General features: G+C 41.4%; 1 protein-coding gene across 2 annotated transcripts in view; it reads right to left on the bottom strand.

Annotated features, from left to right (window-relative positions):
- Positions 1-172: 172 nt before the first annotated feature.
- Positions 173-21,489, bottom strand: part of myo10l1 (myosin X, like 1) — a 52,520-nt gene continuing 31,203 nt past the window's right edge. Inside the window, exons 4-43 of one of the 2 annotated variants that reach the window (XM_086273743.1) lie at positions 21,147-21,334; positions 20,381-20,515; positions 19,688-19,812; positions 19,498-19,511; positions 19,299-19,383; positions 18,966-19,072; positions 18,458-18,587; positions 18,238-18,356; positions 17,965-18,111; positions 16,878-16,978; positions 16,668-16,734; positions 16,307-16,399; positions 16,149-16,217; positions 15,983-16,065; positions 15,507-15,609; positions 15,268-15,348; positions 15,022-15,146; positions 14,803-14,920; positions 14,580-14,686; positions 14,231-14,498; positions 13,329-14,162; positions 13,023-13,146; positions 12,711-12,849; positions 12,005-12,109; positions 11,605-11,700; positions 11,408-11,501; positions 11,131-11,186; positions 10,111-10,253; positions 9,636-9,830; positions 9,238-9,395; positions 9,026-9,146; positions 8,420-8,568; positions 8,161-8,309; positions 7,856-8,063; positions 7,388-7,524; positions 7,166-7,289; positions 4,160-4,513; positions 3,780-3,956; positions 3,500-3,691; positions 173-3,390 (exon numbers count right to left, since the gene is read on the bottom strand). In XM_086273743.1, the coding sequence (XP_086129869.1) occupies positions 3,286-3,390; positions 3,500-3,691; positions 3,780-3,956; positions 4,160-4,513; positions 7,166-7,289; positions 7,388-7,524; positions 7,856-8,063; positions 8,161-8,309; positions 8,420-8,568; positions 9,026-9,146; positions 9,238-9,395; positions 9,636-9,830; positions 10,111-10,253; positions 11,131-11,186; positions 11,408-11,501; positions 11,605-11,700; positions 12,005-12,109; positions 12,711-12,849; positions 13,023-13,146; positions 13,329-14,162; positions 14,231-14,498; positions 14,580-14,686; positions 14,803-14,920; positions 15,022-15,146; positions 15,268-15,348; positions 15,507-15,609; positions 15,983-16,065; positions 16,149-16,217; positions 16,307-16,399; positions 16,668-16,734; positions 16,878-16,978; positions 17,965-18,111; positions 18,238-18,356; positions 18,458-18,587; positions 18,966-19,072; positions 19,299-19,383; positions 19,498-19,511; positions 19,688-19,812; positions 20,381-20,515; positions 21,147-21,334 (5,925 nt within the window). In that variant the 3' untranslated portion in view covers positions 173-3,285. Of the gene's footprint in view, positions 3,391-3,499; positions 3,692-3,779; positions 3,957-4,159; positions 4,514-7,165; positions 7,290-7,387; positions 7,525-7,855; positions 8,064-8,160; positions 8,310-8,419; positions 8,569-9,025; positions 9,147-9,237; positions 9,396-9,635; positions 9,831-10,110; positions 10,254-11,130; positions 11,187-11,407; positions 11,502-11,604; positions 11,701-12,004; positions 12,110-12,710; positions 12,850-13,022; positions 13,147-13,280; positions 14,163-14,230; positions 14,499-14,579; positions 14,687-14,802; positions 14,921-15,021; positions 15,147-15,267; positions 15,349-15,506; positions 15,610-15,982; positions 16,066-16,148; positions 16,218-16,306; positions 16,400-16,667; positions 16,735-16,877; positions 16,979-17,964; positions 18,112-18,237; positions 18,357-18,457; positions 18,588-18,965; positions 19,073-19,298; positions 19,384-19,497; positions 19,555-19,687; positions 19,813-20,380; positions 20,516-21,146; positions 21,335-21,489 lie in introns of those variants that run through there. The other variant, XM_086273742.1, reaches the window with a different exon arrangement.

Genomic DNA, 21,489 nt, shown 5'->3' with positions numbered 1-21,489 from the left:
TCAGCTCTTCTAAAGCTTCCATATTTTGTTTCAACAAATTAGATGATAAACTTCATGAAACGAACAGGACATCCAAAGGCAAAGAGGTTTGGAGCCCTAGTGCCAGCACATGCACAGCTCCCTGAAAAACTTCCACTCTGTTCAAAAATAAGTACACAAAGATCACGGTAAATATAGGACCATTTTCAATAATTTATTAAAGCATAATTTTGTAAAGCCAGTTACAAATAAAAAAAGAACACCACACATATCTCTCTCTTTCTCTCTTTTTTTTGTTGTTCTTTTTGTTTAAACAAGCACAATGTTTTACTATGTAAAGGTGATAATAAGCGTAACACAAGATAAGAGTGGGCCCCACTTTGGCCGCCTGCGGCTGATAACAGGACCCTTTGTGATGAAGTTGCCCTTGAAGACAGATTTGTAATCAGAATTTCCATTAAGAAACATGCTGATCACATTTCAGCAACTACAGGGCAAGTTCTTCTTACTCAGTGTAATATCAGTGACAGACAGAACCACAGATGTAGAATAACCAGATCTCACAGCTCCAGGGTCCTCAGGATTTATGGCTTGTGAACTTCAATTTTTCAGTTTTTCACTCCTTTTTTTTTTTTTTAGATTAAACTAAATTAACCAAAAGTTCAAAGTGGAACCTGTGAGTGAGTTCTGCTTATTCTAAATCTACAGGCAGGATCCCAGTGGGCTGTGTGTATGCTTTCAGGCCGTAGCTATGATTAAAGACACTGAGGTTATTAAAATTTGGAGAATTTTAGCAAATCTCTGCATTGTACACTTACAACTTTACATGTCGTAGAGACTGATTTCAATATTCTTAGACTTTAAATTGTTATATTTAAAGAAGCAATTCAGGTTTTTTTTTCATTAAATCTGTGGATAAATTTATTTTTGGTTACTGGGCAACACTTCAGAGGGGTTGGAGGGGTTTTGGATTCACAGCCTCAGTTTTTCTAAAATCATCGCTGCCACCCTGTAGAGTATGTGATGAACTAGAAAAACAACAACATATTTCACCTGAAGAACTTCACTTTAGTGTCTGGTGTGAAAAGCCAAACCAGATCTGTCTTTGGGGCAAATCCTGAAAATCTTATTGCCACAGAAACAAGTTTAGAAACTTCATCTAAACCAGATAAGACAAATAACTGGAGCATGTTGTCATGCTGGACGGTAACTTTCCATGCTATGCGAGCACTCCCAGTGGATATCTGCTTTGTGGGAACACTTTGTTTACAGTGCTCTCTGCAGGTGTTTGACATGAGTGCCATCTAGCTGCAATGCACAGCATCAGGTGACCTCACTTCGAGTCCAAAGAACACACGCACGCATGCGCACACACACACACACACACACACAAAGCAGTGATGAATTTCAGCATTCCAAGTGCACAATTAAACTTTTTCCAAGCCCGTGTCCTCACAGTGTCATATCTGCTTCTTGTACACTGATGCCGAAAAAAAAGAATAATCAAAAGCATATTTTCATTCTTCCTGAACAAACTTTGCAACACATACAGCACAATAGGAAATAAACAACCCCTCAACCCTCCCCTGATATTCCATGCTTTTCCCGTTAACTCACAATTACAACACCATTCTTCGCAAAAGTTACTCATGTAAATTCATCTCTTTTTTTCCAAGGAATACAGTAGTATCACTAGTATCACTTCAGTAGTATCGCTTCTCTTTTCCCTTCTCGTATCCAACAGTTTACGCCATTAATACACTCACACACACAGCAGCAATGCAGACACAGCACTTTAGGTTGGCTAAGATAGGGGGAATACAATAATAACAGTATTATCAGTAATTGTTTAAATAAAAATCACATGTTCATAAATAGGCTAAAAACACAGACAAACAAGGTTGTGTGCATTTTTGCTTAAGTCTCCTGATCTCTGAAGAAAAAAATGAGAATAGCTTGAGCAGATGAGGATAGACAGGATTTCATGGCTCCAATTAATTCTTCAGAGTGAGTCCAACAAATAACAACAATGATAAATTCATCAAAATGCTCTTAGAAATATGACCACGATACCAGCCAGACTCACTATAGTCTGTTTCCTTTTTTTTTTTTTTTTTTATCTTACTCTTACTTCTCTGTGAGTCACATTAATGGCACAGCCAGTGTACAGTATTGGCATCATATTCAGACATACAGTGGTCATTATTAACACCAATCACTTGCATGTATCTTACATGGCAGGTGTCACATTGCATTTAGTATGGCATTTATATACTGTACAGTGCAGCGGCCACCAAAAATGTAACAATAATTCTTATTATAATGTGTGATATACGATACAAAATGATACATGTTTGTTCAGTTTATGTGTGCACGTAGGCGAATATACACATTTATCCAGCTTGTGTGACATGTAGACATAAATAGGGAAAAGTTTGTTGGGGGGGTTTCTGGCCATTGTTCTGGATATTGTTCTTGCAGAGCCAAGTGAGGCTCGTAGCCATGCACATACTTTGGAGAGCATCCAAAGTAAATCTTTCTTCTCTGGAATATTTATAGGATTTTTTTTTTAAATACTTAAAGCCGCTTCCTTTGGCTGAGTTTTCTTCTTGTGGCCACACAGTGGCGCTGACGAGTGAGCAGGTGAACACTATGTTGTTTGGTGACGAATCACCGAGTCCTTTTCCTCAGACGTGACAGAGCTGATATTATCGATAACAGACAGAGAAAGCAAGCAAGAACAAGAATTTAGCATTTTAACTTAACAGCGACCGCAAACAAAGAGTGAGGATATATAAAGAGAAAGAGAGAGACTCGGAAATTAGAGGAGAAGTGAGATAGAAACTAACAAAACTGAGAAAGTGTGGCTTTCTTCTGTCTGGCAGTGCAATGGAGGTTGGAGGAGCCACCTGGGGCTGACTGGGACTGGGTGGCTGCTTTGTGCTTGTTGTTTCTGAATTTGTCCAAAAACGGAGAGTTTGGTGTGTGCTTGAACATCTACATGCAGGACTACTGCTGAGGGTTATGTATTTGATGGGACAGCCCCCCAAAACAGTTTTTTTTTTCATGCTATTTCATGTTACGTTATTAATAGATCTCCAGGCCAGTTGAGTGTGCATTTGGCTTCTGTGTCCACTTTTTCCCCATTTTTGTAATTGATGCTCATTCCCTGCTCATGATTCAACGTGGGAGGTTGAGCTGGTTGGTGCGACTGCCCTTTATAAAACACAACCAACCAATGCAAGGAGCCAAGGCGTCTGGTGTCACTAGATGGATGAACGAAGAGCTTTGACTGGCTGGGAGAGATCACCTGACCCAGGCACTGGCAACACTGGACACAGACATGATGCTGCAGCGTTTCTTCACCATCATGTTGATGTAGGCCCGCATAATCTTGGTGATCTCGCCGACCTAAAATGTGAAAAAGGAGATTAGTACATCCTAGATAAGAGGTATCAAATCCTACGCTGAGAAAATACGCTGAGGGGGGGTGATTAGACAATGAATGATGAGCTCTCACCAGTGGAGTCTCAAAGTACATCTCTCTCTCATCCACGATGATCTTGTAGGTGCAGGGCTGTGACGCTCCGAAGAAGGTGATGTGTTCGTACTGGAAGGTCTCGAGCGGTTTGGGTTCTCCTCGTTTATACACAGACACGTTGTCAGCGCTCACACCCAGCCACAGATCATGAGGGAAACCTCCCTCTTTACACTATCAAGAGAAGAGAGAAGGGAAAAGAAGCAGATCAAATTTATTTGTACAAAGCTCCAAAATTGATCTTCTGAGCGTTTTTCCTCACCTCCACATCAAATAGGGTGGAGCCATATCCTGGCCACTCCTTAATGATGCTCATGTATTTCAGCATGGCCTGATGCTGCGGCATGCCCTGCAGACGAGTCCACTTCTCGAGCACGCTGGTCCGTGTTGCAGACGTCTCCTCCTTCACCCACATCTCAAGCATTTGCTCATCCTCCATCTGAAACAATCAGCGAATCCTCCGAACTATCATGTGTATATTTATTTATTTATTCATTTATTATTTAGTATAGCAGGAGACGGATTTCAGTGAACTTAAGATGCAGAATTGTACAAATCACTTTTGCAAAGTAGAATTTTAAAATGAAGTAGCTATATTTTCTTTAACTTTAATGAAAAGCTACTTTTTCCTCCATCACTGACCTTCTGCTTCTTCAGTGAACCAGTCTTGAAACTTCTCCTAAGGGTGCCATCCAGGAAGCTCGGAGTCTTTCGTTTCTCTACGCAGGGCCCGACACCACCTTGTCCTACTGCCACGCCTTTTCCATCTACAGCTCCAACACCTCCAGCCCCTCCAGCTCCACCTGTGACCCCCACACCCGGTTTGGTGGAGTGCAAAATGCGGTTGCGCAGACGTCCAATTGGGTAGACGCTCCCCAGGCTCCACCCGGCTCGACCTGCCCCATCACCGTGGAGATACTGAAGACGTAAAGCGGCCAGGTGCTGCAGCGTTTCCTCCGAGGCCGGGAAGTGACCACTTATCAAAGATTCGTGCGCCTGGGAGAGAGAGCAAGACAGTCTGCATTTCTGACACTTATATTTCCTGACTGGATCACATCTTCAGCAGGAAGAGAAAATATCAGGCTCAATTGGAATTGCGTTCAAATACTGCTTTTGTAATCTTACTAAAAATGAATACACCTAGTCATACATTCATGCCAGAGAACCAGCGAGTCAACAGCCACCACTACATCGTTCATGTAGGAAAGCCTCGTTTTACTTACAATCTTTAGGTCCTCGTTGATTTATCTGTGTATCGTTCCCCAGTTTGTTTAACCCAGACTTAGATTTTGATTGTTGTCAGGTGTCAACATTAATTAGTTTTGGTTTCTGGTTTTTACTCCTTTGAGATTATTATGGCTTTGTTCTTCATTCAAGGAGCTTTTAGATATAAAAACTACTTGATGTCACACAGTTTCTTACAGCTAAACCACAACAGAGGTCATATAATTTGGCACGATTACGAATTAAGAGGTTAAATAAGACATTTTAAGGGCTTTTTAATTCCTTTCATTCATGTTAAAAACATTGGGATAATCTTGGGACATTAATTTGAAATTTAACAAAGAAATGTTGGGGTCAAGAGCAGTTTCTTCCAGCTCAGAACTATCTTATTATCTTAGGAGGATGATGTTATTATCTTTTTCTTCACTGTACACTGGAGTTAGTCAATTATCTATCATCTATTAGTTATTCCAAAATTTACAGAAACATCCAGTATAAAGTGGCACTGTTTGTGTTTAAAGGCCTAAATGGTCTTGAACCTACATACATGACTGGGTCCCTGACGCAGGATTTTGAGTTTTCTTAGTTTCTTTTTGGATCAATGTTTTTTGTTTCATCTGAATCTTTAGTTATCGCATGGTTTGGGTTTATGAGTAATGTTTGCCTACTGTAGAGTTGTTGCTTTAACTTAGATTTGTTATATCATGAGTCCAGTTTTTCTTTCTTCTGTTTAAGTTTTCTTATTTGTGTTCTTGCTCACTATCTGGTTTCTGTTTTTGGTGATTCATATCATTTCATGCTTTCAGTTTATTCCTGCCTCACCTGTGTTCCCATGTTAAGTGGCCGTCTCTGTGCCCTGCTCACTTCCTGTTTTACTCTGGTATTTAGTTCACTCCTGTGTTTGATGTTTGAAGTTTTACTTCCCATGTTTTGGTATCATTCATTTGTTTCACCTGTTCCTTATTTTCTCCAGCTGTGTTGCTGTGACCAGATTAATCCCCAGAAGAGTTATTGCAGTTTACTTTTTTCTAATTAGTTTTTATTCTTATTTCATTTTGACTTTTTAAGTACAGTGTACTTTCAGTTAGTTTGCTGAGTGGATTTTCTTGTTTCGGTTTAGTTTTTATTGTTTGAGAATGGTTAGGTTTATTAGTTTCAGTGTAAGTTTTGGTCTTTTTAATTATCATTGTATGGTGGACATATGTCAAAGGCAAGATTTAGGAAAATCAGTAAATATATTACAATAAAAACACAGAACTTTTTCATAGCAGTTGATTTAGAGTCTTGTTGATATCCAGAGTCTGAATAAACAGATACATCAGGCAACCTGTAATAACAATTTTGCTAAGCTAACAAATACTAAAATTAGCGATATTTCATCTATATTTTTATTTTACAGTGACACGGTGGTTAGCACTGTTGCGTCACAGCAAGAATTCCTGAGTTCAATTCTACCATCAGGCTGGGGTCTTTCTGTGTGGAGTCTGCATGTTTCCCGTGTTTACGTGGGTTCTCTCTGGGTACTCCAGCTTCCTCCCACAGTCCAAAGACATGCAGTTAGTGGGGTTAGGTTAATTGGAAACACTAAATTACACATAGGAGTGAATGTGAGTCCGATTGGTTGTCTGTCTCTATGTGTTAGCCCTGCGACAGACTGGTGACCTGTCCAGTGTGTACCCTGCCTCTCGCCCTAAGACAGCTGGGATAGGCTCCAGTGCCCCCCGCGACCCCGAAAAGGATAAACAGAAGCGGATGGATGGATACAAAACTGTTTCAGATCGTTTTGGTTTTTTTAAAGTCTAGTTTTTATTTTTGTTTAGTTAGTTTTAGTTGTTAGATCACTTTTAGTTAACTGTAGTCACCAGTATATTTGAAGCCTCAGGTTGCCTTATTTTTCTGCCCTGTTGTGCTTTTTGTTCTCTGTTTGTTCTCTTTTGCCTCTTTATGTTTCCTCCTGCTTCGATTTATAGACATTGTTGTCCGTCACTTGCTGAACTTCTTCTTGTGGATTTGGGTCAACCTTGACACCAACCCGAGACACCCACACTGACTCAAGATTATTAAGGTTTATTTCTTAATAACTTTTGAGAAGCTTCTAGAAGCTGCTAATCTCTGGAACTCTGGAAGACAGGCTGCTGTTGTGTTATTATGTAGAAATATTGTGAATGTGTGTAGGATTAAACTTTATGAAAATTTCATTAATTTTATTCTAAAGCATTTTGGTTTTAAAAGTGCTATACAAATAAGATTTCCTTGTTTTCTTTCGGACATCCTTTAGAGTTTTTTACTCATGCCTGATCTACCTTCTGTTCTTCTTCAGCAATATTTTTTAAAGCTCACCTTTTTTGGTCTCACCTGCTTCTTCTTGTGTCAGCATTTAGGTTTTCACTTTGAGCTAAACATAATAATTAGAGTAAATCTCACCTGTTCAAACATGAAAGCAAACTCCACTCCCTCTTTGGGCATGCTCTCTACATCCAAGAAACAGTACAGTTTAAAGTAGAGTTTCCATTCTCCTTCCTCCTCCTCTTCTTCACTGCCTGCCAGTCTGAAAAATAAAGGAAAACATGCCATGCGTTACTGCAAAGTGTACAACAAAGACACGGTTAAATGGACGGCAGTGTTTGTTCACAAAGACTCGGATACCTCTCGAACTTGGCCAGAACATCTGCCACAATCACTCTGCTCTCCAGAGCTCGGTCTGTGAAGCTGTTGTGCTCAAACAGAGAAAACAAATTCTTGCTTTCCTCCATGGCCAGACCTCTGATCAGCTTCTCTACAACCTGCAGTAACAACATTCAGACGGCGTTTAGTATTCCCATTGAAACTGATTTATTTCATCTTGAAAGGGTTTTTCAAATAATTCAAAGATCACTTGCAAATCACATGCACCCAGCCTCAGCTTTCTCCTTCTATTCAAGGTTAATTTTTGTTCTTTTATGTTTAAGATGAGCTAATGCGACTGCAAGTCTCCAGATATAGGTGTGAGTGATGGATCATTACACTCAATACAAGTGTAAAATGAACACACTTCTAACTTTATCTTACAGGTGTGCATTTTAAATAATGCATTTCAAAGAGAAATATGTTTGTGTATCTATTGTGTTTATGCACCTCTCCAGCAGTGGTGTGTGAGTTGATGGAGATCTTGCAGGAACCTCCTCCATGGCAGTAGACAGTAGTGCTCATCTCCTGCCTCAGCAGCAGGGCGGCGATCTCCTCCTGAGAGGGAACAAACTCACGAGTTTTGGTCTTCTTCAGGGATTCTCCAATGAAGGTGGCATACCGCTCAATCTCCGCGCCTGGATAACGCTCACGTATCCTGAGTTACAAATACACAAATATACACAACACATTTACACGCATGCATTTTATGGATGCTTTGTGAGGGAAATGCTATCCCTAATGCAGACGCTCACCTCTTGAGGTGGAAGCGGAGGTATCTGAGGATGGCTCGACTGGGTAGGAAGGTGCAGCTCATGCAGGTGAGCAGATGCCAGTGTGCACGATTGGCTGGACTGTTAGGCTGAGGCACATGATTGGTCTGCTTGATCACCTGGCAATAAACCTGTGGGGAAAAGATTTTTATCAGAGTGTAAACAGCTGGAAAACTGAAAGAATATTCTATGGGAAATAAAATATTCAAGTTTTATTCTGAAAGTAAATATACAAAAGTACCTCATCCCTGAGAGGGCGCAGGTCCTGACAGGTCTGCAGGATGCCCTGAATGATGGGCACCGTGTCTGCCAGTGTCTCCATCTCCTGTAGTGAGTTGAAAACTCGCACGGCCTCATCCTGCAGACTGGCGTAACCCTGCTGCCTTTGTACTGCACGGAGAAAAAAAACACGTAGGTAATCAATTAGGCTAAAGATGAGAACAGTAACATCAAGAAAGATTACATTAAAGGATGACTGTTGTGCCAATGTCAGCATTTTAAAGTGTTAAACATGTTGTCTGCATGTTCTCCCTGTGGCTGCCCGTGCAGGTTCCCTTCTGAAGCTCCTGTTTGTGGACACCAATTGTTATCACAGTCCAGAGAAATGCTTGTTAAATTTAATGACAACTCTAAACTAGCTCTGGCTGTGGATCTGTGAGCTTGTCCTTGTCTAGCTCTATGTTAGTCCTGTGATCCGCTGGCGACCCCTCCTGGGTATACCCAGTTTTTCACCCTATGACAGAACTTTTACTCCATTTTACACTTTTTTGAGTGGGTTTTTTTGGCCTCTTTAATTTCCTATGAAACAGGAAGTTGGGAGCGTAAGAGGTTTCTCTATTTCACTCACAGCTGGTGACCTCTCCGTAAGGGAGGGGCAGTAGAGGCGCATGCAGAGGATGCTGTGTGTATCTGAGGATGGGGTTCCTCCTGTACATCTGCTCCACTATTTCTGGGTTCACACTATTTTCCTGAGAAGACACAATGGTGTAAAAAAAATCATCTTAAAGACACACATCTGCTGATGAATTTGAATTTACTCTGTCTATGTGAGCGTCTTACCTTGATGTCTCTGATGAGCTGCAGAGTTGGTGTTTCTATTGGGGTCTTGCTGTCTATGACTCCCTGTATAGCAGCTGTCCACCTCATGGCTTCATTCAGCATCTTAGTATAAAGACGGTAGGAATGCTTCCTCCCGTACACGATGATGTTCCAGTAGCCTGTAAAAAAAAGAGGGTGGGTTAAATCCAATAAAATTATTTCTACTAACATCGTGATTAAGTTTTATGAGAGTTGTGCAATAAATCCTTTTAATCTAATTCAATAAAACCAGGGTACTGGTACATTTATCAAGTCTATAATTGTAAACTGAGACACCGGCATATATCCCTAACCTCGTAAGTATAATCCCTGATTAAATGTGCCCTTCTTTCCCGTTCCTTTCATTTCTCTCTGCTCACCTGTCTCCCTGTGCACTCGTTCATCCGGCTGAATGACAGAACAGAGGGAGTTAAGGACCAGAGTTCCCATCTTGGAGGAGTTTTTCTCTGAGCTCTTGTAGTAATCCAGGGAGTTGTGGGTTAAAACAAACCAGCGCTTCTTCAGCTTAAGGGAGGTGCTCTTGGCATTTGTCTTCATCTCCTTTTGGAGCCACCCTGAAGATGGAGAGGAGAGGGGAGGAAGGCAACAAGAGGAAAAAGAATGTAGAAAATATTGTGATACCTAAACCTTTACGTTGAAGATAGACTGTTTTAAAAATGACAGTATGGTGTTTTTAGCGAAAATTAAATACAGATAATGCGTATAGTTCTAACATCTATAAATGGCCCAATATTTTCTTGCTTAAAATATTCCCAAAAGTAAAAAAAAAAAAGTAATAAAATATAGAAAGCACAGAGTTGCATCTATAAGTTTGAAAATATCCAAAACCCTCACCTCTGACAAGGAACTCCTGTCCATCTATCCTGGCATCTCCTTTGGGTTTCTGCAGCAGACTGATCCAGTGATGCATCTCCTCTGGTGTGTCGCTGTTGCAGTGGATCACACGATTGGCCGTAATGATGACGAAAGAGTTTGGCCTGAAAACATGAACTATGAGGGTAAGTAGCAGCCAGGTGTTGCTAACAAAATGCACTTGACCAATTGATGATCAGCAAGCGTGACCACCTCAATATAGTGAGAAATTCTGCCAGGTTTCTCATATGGACCATTCAGGTATTGACATGATGCCACAGAGGAAAAATATCAGCATTTATCTCAGAGATAGAACTGTTGCTGCCAGTCAGTCTGAGTAGGCAAACATTGATTTCCAAACAATTTGGAAACCATGGTGCTACAGTGAGAAAGATTTCAAGTGGAAAACATTCAAGACCGATGCCAGTCTTCCCGCGAGCGACTTCATCTCAAGCTCAGATAAAGCAATATGCACATAAACTGCAAAAATTAACACTCTACAGACCTCAGTTATCATGCTAAATGTTAAATTTCATGACAGCACAATTAGAAGAAGACTGAACAAGCCTCTTTCTTTCTAAAAAGAACATAACAGTATGGCTTAGGTTTCCACAGTTATATCTGAACACACAACAAGAACAAAGTCCTTTGGACAGATGAGACTAAAGTGGAGTGTTTGTAGATAATGCACAGTGGCACGCTCGGTGAAAACCAATCACAGCAAATCAGGAGAAACACCTCATAATAACTGTCAAGCTTGGTTTTGGAGGGGTGATGATTTGGGTTTGTTTTGCAGCCACATGGTGCAAAACAAGCACCTGTGGCTGCATTGCATTTCTTTAGTGCTGATCTTGGCACTAAAGTAAGTCTCAGGTCTTGTATAAAGTTGCTCGTCATTCTTTTCTACTAAGTTCTTCATTCATACTCCAACCAGAGAGAGAATTTCTTCTTCTTCTGCATATGAGGAGAACATCAGCTTCTTTTCTAGCTGATCAAACTTACCGATCAGGGTTGTCTGATGCACAAACGGAGTCAATCAATCCCACATCAAGAGTTCCCTGAATGAGAAAGGAGAGCATTGTTCAAACTGAACTATTTGTCTTAATAAACCAATCCAACTCGTGACTGTTCACAACCTTATCTGTATCGTTTTCGATAAGAAAACCATTAAAACAATAATCACCTACAACCAATTACAAGCTATCGAACATGCACATTTTGTGGGAAGAATATTTTCAGATCAGAGGAATTTACTGATTCGTGTTTTTAAAAGACTGACCACAGCATTTTTGGGGTTGGCCTGTTCATGGGACATCTCCAGCAGCTGCTCGGGAGTGCACACTCGCACCTTACTGAGCACGTTGAACCACCCACTGCACAGACGAAGAGGATGCCATCATGTTAAAGCTATGAAATCAGACAGAGATAGGTGCTTGTTTTTATTATTAGCAGTCTATGGTCAAGTCTACGTCATACCTCGCATCCTCAGGCGACTCTGCGAACACTTGGTATGTCCTCTCATCTGTCACAATGTTCAGAGCGTTCTCCTTTTCATGGTTATCCACAATCTCCCTATGAAGTCATAAAAAGGACACTCGTTTGAGAAATTCAGGTTCTGTCTGGACCAGTGGACCAGAAATCAAGAGGAAATTTCCATTGATCCAGCGAGAAGCTGAAGAACATGCCCGAGCTGCATACAACACATTTTAAATCAGTAAATTTCCATTATGATCTGGTCTGCTTGAAACATGTTTCTGTATTTGCTTGTGATTTTCTGTTTGTTTTTTCTTGAGTTTTGCTAGCCACACAACTCTAGACAAATAGTGAAGAAAACTTTGTGTGATTTTCTGGTGGTGGGGTTTGTCAGAAATCTTACTTGGCTGCTCGGATGTCGATGGTTCCCTTGAGTTTCTCCTCACTGTCGTTGTCGTAGTACATTAGCTTACTGTCCCTCAGAACAAACCAGCGCATCTTCCAATTCCTGCAGAGAAATAAGACACCATGAGCACTCTTCATAAGCTTAATATTGCCCTCTCAACCTTTCTATTTAACAAGATCACAACTACATCTCTTTCCCCAAAAAGAAAACCACCAACTTTTACTCTGAACACATACTTTTCCTAAATCAATTACCAACTAATTGAAGAACCACTAAAAGCTTAATACATTGGCTTTAATGTATTGTAGTGAACTCCTGCAGGGGGTTTAATCCCTATAGTTACACAAATACTCAACGGCATTCAGAACTACAGACAAATTAACCCATTCATGCGGATTCAATAAATCTGTGACTTTTAAGCTATTTACATTTAAATAAATCAAGCTAACAAACACTGTGGTGTTACATGAAGCTGTCATACTGTATTATACTTCACCTTTTATAGAATTATGAGGAAATATGAAACATTCAGTTACATTTTAAGATCTTCTGCTTGGCAGTGTGGTAGGATCTCACAGACCCATCTTGTTGACATTTTCTGAACAGCTTTGTAAAAATCATCACATCATCAGATTGCGCTGAGCTGTAATAGTGCTTTTATTTGCAAAGCATGCAGGCTTCGCTCAGTAATAACTACAACAACCTCCGTGACAGAGTGGACAGTCCTCCTCCTTTCTTGTAGAGCCAGCCTGACTTCAGAGACTCTTGTTTGGACCGGAACCACATGAAGGTCTCGTCCTTTAACACGCACCAGCGCCTCCTCCATGGGATCATGAGACCAGCTGAGGGAGCACAATTGGGAGACATAGTCAATTAAAAAAAAGGTCTAGTGGATAGGATTTGGTGCGGTGCCCACACTGAAAGAGCAGAGCTATGATTATCTGCTATATTTAATAATGCAAGTGCTATAGAAATAGATCAGAAACACCAGCTCTACAAAGAAAAACATCTATACCCTTCATGTATAGGTAGCCGTGGAAATATGGTGGCCCATTTCCATTGAGCAAAGTCACCCTGCCATTTGTCACTTCTTCATCAGTGTCCATCATGCCATCATGTTCATCATCACTGTCCGCATACTGCAACATGACACAAGAACGTTAGTGACCTGCTTATGCTTTTAATAATAATTACTTTTATTCCATAATGAGATAGCACGCTAACAGTTTATTACAATGAGTTAAAATGCACTGTATACTCTAGCTGCTCATACATATCTGCGTGCACGCTTGTGAGGATGCGTGTAAGTGTGTGTCCTCACAGAGTCAGAGCTGCCTCTGTAGGACTCGATGCTGGCGTTGGTGCAGGTCGACTTCCTGGGGTGTTCCTCGTCCGCCACAGCCGCGCTCCCTCGGTTGCTTCCCGACACGGAGCTGTCGTCTCCGGCGGTGACTGACCCCTCTTCCTCTTCTTGGTCGTAATCTGATTCTGTGTCGGCCGGCATGCTGTAGATCGGCTCCTCGCCATCTACGAGGCTCTCCACCATGCTCACTTTCCTTTCTGGCTCTTTCTTCTCCTCCTCTCCTGGTGGAGGCGGTGGTGGAGGCACAGTGGTGCCATCTCCGGGTGGAGGGAGGGGAGGTGGAGGAGGAATTCCACCCGCAAGCATGCTGTCTGATGGAAGGGGGGGCGGAGGAGGTGGTACAGGGGGCACTGTTCCCTCTGCAAAGGCAGGTGGTGGAGGAGGGAGTTGGGCAAATATTTCCTGATCCACAGGAGCATTTGTCTCAGCGGGGGGAGGGAAGTCAGGCAAGGGGATACACTCCTCCTCAGCATGAAAGCCTTCGTCTACATCCTCTTCTTTGGATGCTCCTCTGGTGGTGCTGGCACCTTTTGGAGCTTTCACCTCTGCAGCGGGCTTAGCCCCGACTGCTCCCAGTGAGGGATCAACGCCTCCAAAGTTCAGGAGGTCGATGAGCTCCGTGGCCTTGCGCGATGCCTCCTTTTTCATCCGCTTGAGCTCAGCGTCCCGGCGCAGCTGCAGCTCCTGCTTGGACGACTCACAGAGCTGCGACACTTCATCCTCCCTCTTCTTCTGCAAGCGCTCAATCTCTCTCTCGAGCTGCAGGATCTCCTCCATTTGGCGAGTTTCATCCTAAAGAGCAGACGAAAGGGTTAAAACACTCCCATTAATGCCAGTGAAGATGCTTCTGACGGCTTTACCTTTGCATCTGCTCCCTCCGCTTCCTCCGTCTCCCCTTCGCCCAGCGTTTTCTCCTTCTCCTCTTCCTCCTTCGTCTTTTGCTCTTCTTCCTTCTTCTTCTTCTCCCCTCTCAGTTTTCGAACGTGAGCACGCGCCACCTGACCTCGTCGGTGTTTCTGCAGCACCACCGCTGCCTTGCGCTGCTTCACAAACCGTTTGCGTTGGATGTGCCTTCGTAAGTGTTTCTGGAGGGTGACGACGCTGGCACGTGCACGTTTGAAGTGCTTCCTGTGGATCGAATAACACAAAATTCAAAGCAACAAACATAACTGGTCCCAAAAACATGACTTCACGTCACAAGATTCTTACTTAGCAGAAAAAGTGAGTAGGTGGGCTCGGATTATCATGGCGGCTTGGCGGCGGACTTCATCTCTGTCTTTCTCTAAACGCTGCTCCAAAGACTCCTTCATGAACACCTGCAAAACAAAGAGGTGACAACAGTTTATAGCCAGCCTGTTAAACAACCTTGATATGAGACACTGTACAAAACTTTGCCATTTTAGATCTCCAAAAGGTAAAAAAAAAACCTCACCTTAGTCTTGCCTAACTGCCACTCCTTCTTGGTCTTATCATATTTGGTCAGAAGGTCTGTGGTTCTCTTCTTATCATCTCCTGCTGTCGGCACCTTTTCTTTCAGAATGATCTTATAACTGCCATAAAAATGTAACGTTAAAGAAAAGAATTGATACTTTTAAAAAACAAATCACAGATATAGAAAAATATGTAAGAATGTAGATTTAGAGATCTTTACCGAGAGAAGAAATCTTTGAATGTTCTGCGAACTGGGAAGCCAGCACGACGGATCTTCACGGTCTCCAACATCCCAGAATACCTCAGCTGATTCAGCACGACCTCCGGGTCAAACACATTTGGAGTCTGAAAGGATGATACAAAGGATTTAACACATAACCTTGATATAGTACAGAATAATACTGTCAGATAGTGATATTAACATGAATATGTGAGTAGATAAAGACATTGGATAGAAAAAACAGACCTTTTCCATGTTGGGCTTAATGCAGCGAATGAAGAAAGGATTGGAAACACTCAGAGTGGCCATAAGAGCGTGAAGAGAGTCCTAAAGAGATTAAGAAAACAATAAATGCCGATACAACGCCATAACAATCATAACTACCATTCCAAAAAACCCCAAAAACATTTTCTTTAATGCGTTTTAATTATTCTCTCAGTTCAAGACCCTTAGTTAACAGTTAGCACCAACATCATATCACTCACCCTGAACTGGGAGCTCACTGTAGGTTTACGCCGGGCTGTTCCCATCTTCTCCTCATTGTTCCTGCTGCCGACCTTTTCAAACAAGTCGTAGATGAAGTCCAGTCTATGAATCGACAGAAATACAAAGGATGAAACACACGCATCTGCTAACTCATGTTAGAAAACGTATTACAGGGTACATCGGGATAACAACAAGGAAACTGGCAGAGCTGGAAAAAATAAACAAAAAATCCACCACAGTGTGTTTGGATGGTCAGTTTCAAAGCTCATTAGAAGCTTTTAGAAACACTTTTTTCATATTTTCAGAAACTAATATCCATTATTTTGGTTATTGTTTGGACTTCAGCCCAATAATTCATATCAGCTTAAAACAAGGCAAACAAAACATGGATTTACCTTTAAAACCCTTCTTTCTTTGAATGACTGGTTAATTAGACCTCTGAGTCCTAATTAACCATCATATCTGCAGATATTACCTGCTGTCCTTGAGCATGTTCAGGATGTCATCTCTGAATGTGTCTCTGTTCTTCTCCAGGATTCCTCTGACATCATAGAGGACCTGTCGGAAACAGATATTATAAACTACACTGACTTTACAACACAATGATGGCGTGCAGCAGGTCCGTTCTGAATAAAACTCACCTCTCCAGCATAATGTTTGATACCAAACTGATGATCAGCAAGTCTGGGCTTGACATAGTAAGGGTTTGTCTGCAAAAACAGAAGCATGGCATTTAACATAAGCTCAGCATTTAGTGAATTACGCATAGAGGTCATTAGGAGATGTGTAAATAACTCACAGAGTGTCGGCTGTGCAACTTCTCCAGCAGAGTGAAGTCTGTTCCTTTGGGGAATCGGCTCTCTTCATTCACTAGTGCCAACAAGCCCAGTTTCTAGGACAGAGAAGGAGGGGGGAGGGGTAAAGTGGTGTTATTGCATCAGTATTATGAAATCAGCACCACTTTCTAAGACATCGGCCCCACAAATTATTAGATTTCCAAAAACAGATCTGAAGGAGGCACCCAAGCTGGTCTTTAGTAATGGTGAAGTACTGGAGTTTTTATTTCAATTCCCTTCAACGGACTGAGAAAAGATCATGCACTCAAAAACTAACATCTTCATTACATTTATGCTATGAGTTATAGCAAATGTATTTTTTACCTTCTCTATGAGGTCAAGACACTCGGCATTGTCCATCCAATCAATTGCTTCCCACTGAACACCTTCCCTGTGGAGAGCACAACAAAATATTTATGCAAGGAAAAAGAAAAAGGTCATATTTAAATTTACTCTTCCATTCCCTTTTCCTTAAACACTTTAAAGTCCGCTTCACAATCCGAATGTCTTTAGGTTCCATATTCACGTCCGTACCGGTTGTACTCCAGCTGCTCCAGAGAGAAGATGTGCTTGTTGAAGTACTCCTGAAGCTTCTCATTGGCATAATTGATGTTAAACTGTTCAAACCGGTTGACCTACAGGTACAGAGGCAGGGATTGACTTACAGACATGTCATGGTTCTGTGTCGTGAAACAAGCTCAACTTTGTCTGGATCATCTGGATCAGTGAATCTAAAAATGGCGATCCTGCATAACGGCAATCACAAAGCTGGTTATTGTGTGGCTCAGCTAACTCTGGGTTCATGAATCCAGCTAGTAGCACGTTTCCAAAGTATTCCAGTTTTGCCAGAAAAAAGAGAAAATGCTTATTCAAGTTCTTCTTTTATTTTAAGTGTCCTAATTCTGGCTCTTTGCTGTATCATTATGAACAAGTAATGCATTTGCTAATCTGTTAGAAGTTAACCAAGCAGAAAGGAACCCTATACCCTCTTCTGTGGTTTCCTCTGCCTTGAAAACTCCACTATTAGACTCCCATTTAGTCTCATTCAACCGCTGTTTAATATGTTTGTTTATAAGGTTTTTTTGTGTCCACTAATCAGATGGCAGATCCGGTCCTGCTTTGGTCCTATCGAGCTTTCCTGCTTCTGCAGCTTTCCCTAATTTGGCTTTCCTTCTGTCCTCTCCTTGGCTTGGCTCAGATCATCTCAGTGCTCTCCTGCAGTCAGTACTCAACCTGCCAGCTCCATATTATTTCCCTTCTGCCTCTCTGCCTTTTTATCCCCCTGGTCTAAAGAGACTCAAAAAATACTTTTGTAAATTCTTAAGTTTTGTTAATAAATTATTCTCTGTTACACCTGGCCTCTAATTTCTGTGTTTTTCGTATAGCTCTTTCTTTTATAGAAAAGAAAAACCTTATTAGTAAGCTTTTTCATTTGTCTTTGTCAGAATCCTATATGAATGATAACTCAGTGTTTCAGTGAAGTGATTAGTCAGTAGTAAGAAACTCATTAATCTTGCTTAGTAACAGAATGAGTAGCAGCTGGCAGCTTAGGAAGCGGAGGAGAAAATTCATGACCTCAAAATCAAAATTTGCCAAACAGAGGGAAGGTCAAAGCCCTCACCTCAAAGTTCTCAAAGCCAAAGATGTCAAGGATGCCGATGGATTTGAAGTTTTCCTTCCCCTTAATCTTCTGATTAATCTTGAGGATGATCCAGGAGAAACACTGGGAGTATAACGCCATGGCGACAGAGTCCCGGGAATCAATAGCCTGCAGCAATGAGGGGGAAACCCAAGGGAGGGTTGAAATGAGTAATGTGACTATGTCAGGAAGAGGCAGAAATCAAACATGGAGGGGTAAATTAAAGTGTGTTTATATGCATGTGTGTATAGGGACCTGCTCAATAGTAAGTGGGGAACAGATTTCCTCTCCTCTGAGGATTATGGAGCGCTGAGTCATGACTTCAGACAGCTGGAAGGCATCCAGCCCCAACAGCTCACTGGCATTGGTAACCACTGGAAACATGGACAAAGACATGTTAAACATCTGGAACGTTTTCTATGTCTACCTCGATTTTTATATCATCTAACTCACTTTCTATGAGCACTTCTCTGACCTTGCTTGGTGGTGATCTGAGCTCCTCCTGCAGTCATGAACTCAATGTTGCCAAGTTGTAAGACTCCCGACAGCAGCTTAAACATGTCTCTGATCTCCTCCTCCGTGAACTCCAAGACCTTTAGCGCCTCCTGTGCAAAGACGAGCACGGGAAAAGAGATTGTGAGCACTTTCTCAGAGCCAAAGGTTCATTGATAACATTCACATCCCAGAAAAAGGTTTGATAAATGGAGGGGAAAAGATCTTTATTTCTCTGAGGCTAACCTGCTCTGCTCTTAAGACAACAATATGTCAGTGTTCAACAAAAAAGATTAACAGTTTTATGGCTGTGAGGACATCAAACTTTACAATCTAAGGTCACCAATCCTCCCTGCTATCATCCTGTTAGCGTTGGAATCTCTCTGCTACTTTTGTAACTGGATAAAAAAAACAATAGATAACAATAGAGAACTGTTCTTACAGACCTCAGTACATCTACTTGAAGAACTGAAGACAAAATCAATACTGACCATAACACTGTTAAACAGCTCTTTGTCATTTAGACTCTTGTCCTTAAGACATCCTGATTGGCTGAGGTAGTGGTAAGATTCAGCGGGATCCTCCAGGAAGTAGAGGCCTGCAAGAGCAAATGTATAATGTGAGCAAACGATATGTATTCACAGGTAAAAGTTAATGATTAATAATGTTTGTCCATCAATATTTATTCTTCTCTATTATAACTGAAATCAAACTATTTTTACAATAACTTCTCACATGAAGCCAAAAGTGTAAATTGGATCATTGAAAAATAATAAAAATAATAAAAGCTCGCTGTTGATATTTACGCTCGCACAGCTTCTTACTTTTTTGCTCTTTACTAGCTCCTGCCAGCAGAGCGTAGAAGATGTGGTAGTTTCGCTCTCCGGGGTTTTGTCGTACCACGCGGTTCTACAGAAAAATCAGGGTAGCAAAGTTTCCATGAACATTTTATTGTGATTGACAATGTAAGACTGACACGTGACTCCTAATAAATTTGATACGAGGAGGTCGAGACATCCTTACCTTTTCAAGTAAATCTGACAGGAAGTGAGTCAAAGAAATTCATCATTCATATAATTCACCTTCTAAGAATCAGAAACATACATTTCTACCACAACTTTTTATGCGTGTATGCAAAAACAAGCACCCGTTCAATCATACACAGGTGTAAATTTCATGCAGTTAGATGTATTGTGCTTTAAAGCAAGGATACAATCTATGACGCAGCCTCCTTGGATGTTGCCGCTCTCAGAGAAGTGAAGTTGGATGAACTTCCCAAAGCGACTGGAGTTGTTGTTGTAAACAGTCTTAGCATTACCAAAAGCTTCCATGATGGGACTGAAAAGGGGGAAAAATTATTTTTACAGTATTTTTTTTTTACCATATGTTTTCCAGAAAAAACTTCAACAAATTCGACATTTTAAGGAGAACATAATATCCATATGAGCTCAAACCGTGCTCACTTAGCACTCGCACAGTTGTAATCCTGACACTTGGATTTAAATGATATGAAATTTCAGTTACACAAAACATTATTCTTTGAGAACTTAACACCCTGTTAGAGATGTAAATAAAAGGCTTTAAAGTCTCAAGTAAAATGAGCTGGTAAAATCCCAAAGAAAAGGCAAAGGCCATAAGCAGGCCTTGAATGGCTGCCATCTTTACCATGTAAGCTGTTAATCTGATATATAAAATGTGTAAAACACACACTCCTAATCCCGTCCTTTTACTACTTACACAAGTAGTCATTACAGAAACTTAGTCTTCATCATATTTTCTGGCGTTAGTGATTATTTCTTCACCACAGCCTAGCAGGTAGCACGCTCCATGGAAAAGATGCTAACCCACTGACTTGTTTCTTGGCATTTCCTGAAGCTTGTCATGTTTACTTCACTGATTCGCATACCTGCTCTGTACGATGGCTTGCTCCACACGCGTGCTTTTCTCTGAGGGAGGAGTTCCGGCTGAGTTCTGGCTCATCACTGACAGAAACTGCAACAGCAGTTTGGTGCTTTCAGTCTTCCCTGCTCCTGATTCCCCACTGGAGTACACATACACACAAAGACACACATAGCCCAATTAAATCCTACACACAATGACCTTCACCGACATTCCCGTATCTTGAACCTCTCCGGTTATCTAATTGGTGTTGCAGGTTGATAGACCTCAGAGATATTCAGCCTATCGTAATCAGGCTGAGCACAAGTGAAAGCATGATGGGATGGTGGACACTAGAACCAGATCAGGCCACTTAATCATGCGAACCAATAACCCTACTTTAATTTGGAAGAGGAAATTGTATTTATTTTCAAAACAAAGGGAGACACGGTCATGATCACAATCTATTTGTTCTCTAGCTTGGTCTTGAATATTGCTCTGTCTCGCATTTCCAATCAACCACTGACATGTCTGGGATGCAAACCACTTCCACTTCCTTAAGCCTTTACCTTGATTTTTCATTAGGTCTAATAGCTGTCAGTGTTTCACTATCTATGCACAGGCTTCAACTACAAACAGGCATAGGAACAGCAGGATTTTCTGGGGATAAGCATACTAGAAATAGTAGACTAGAAAGACAAGATTTAGGAAACAAAGTCATGTTTTGATAGCTTAGTAGAGAAAGATAGAGGGATAGATGGGTAAAGAATTCCCTGAATGTCCTCCATCATTACCTGATGAGGATGCACTGGCTGTCGTGGCGTTTCCAGATGCAGCGGTAGCATTCATTGGCTACAGCAAAAATGTGTGGAGGGAGTTCCCCCAGATGGTGCTTGGAGTACAAGTCCACCCTCTCTAGGTCATACAGACCAGGGATCTGCTTGTATGGGTTGACAGCTGCCAGGATGCTGCCGATGTTAGTCTGAAAACAGCGAAGGAGAGACATTTCAGGTTCAGTGTCTGTATCATCTTTCCTTTCTTTTTATTATTTGATTATATTTGGTCCACGTTTATCCACTTTCTATATTCATATGACCTTATTGGCACATTTAGTGGACTATCCACATATAAAATAGT

Source organism: Aulonocara sp. 'chitande type north' Nkhata Bay, linkage group LG19, assembly GCF_057382095.1.
Source record: "Aulonocara sp. 'chitande type north' Nkhata Bay isolate Kocher_YH1m ecotype deep benthic linkage group LG19, A_spYH_male_GT1.1, whole genome shotgun sequence".
Taxonomy (NCBI): domain Eukaryota; kingdom Metazoa; phylum Chordata; class Actinopteri; order Cichliformes; family Cichlidae; genus Aulonocara; species Aulonocara sp. 'chitande type north' Nkhata Bay.
Note: the sequence above shows the minus strand (reverse complement) of the source record. Positions and strands in the feature narration are given on the sequence as shown.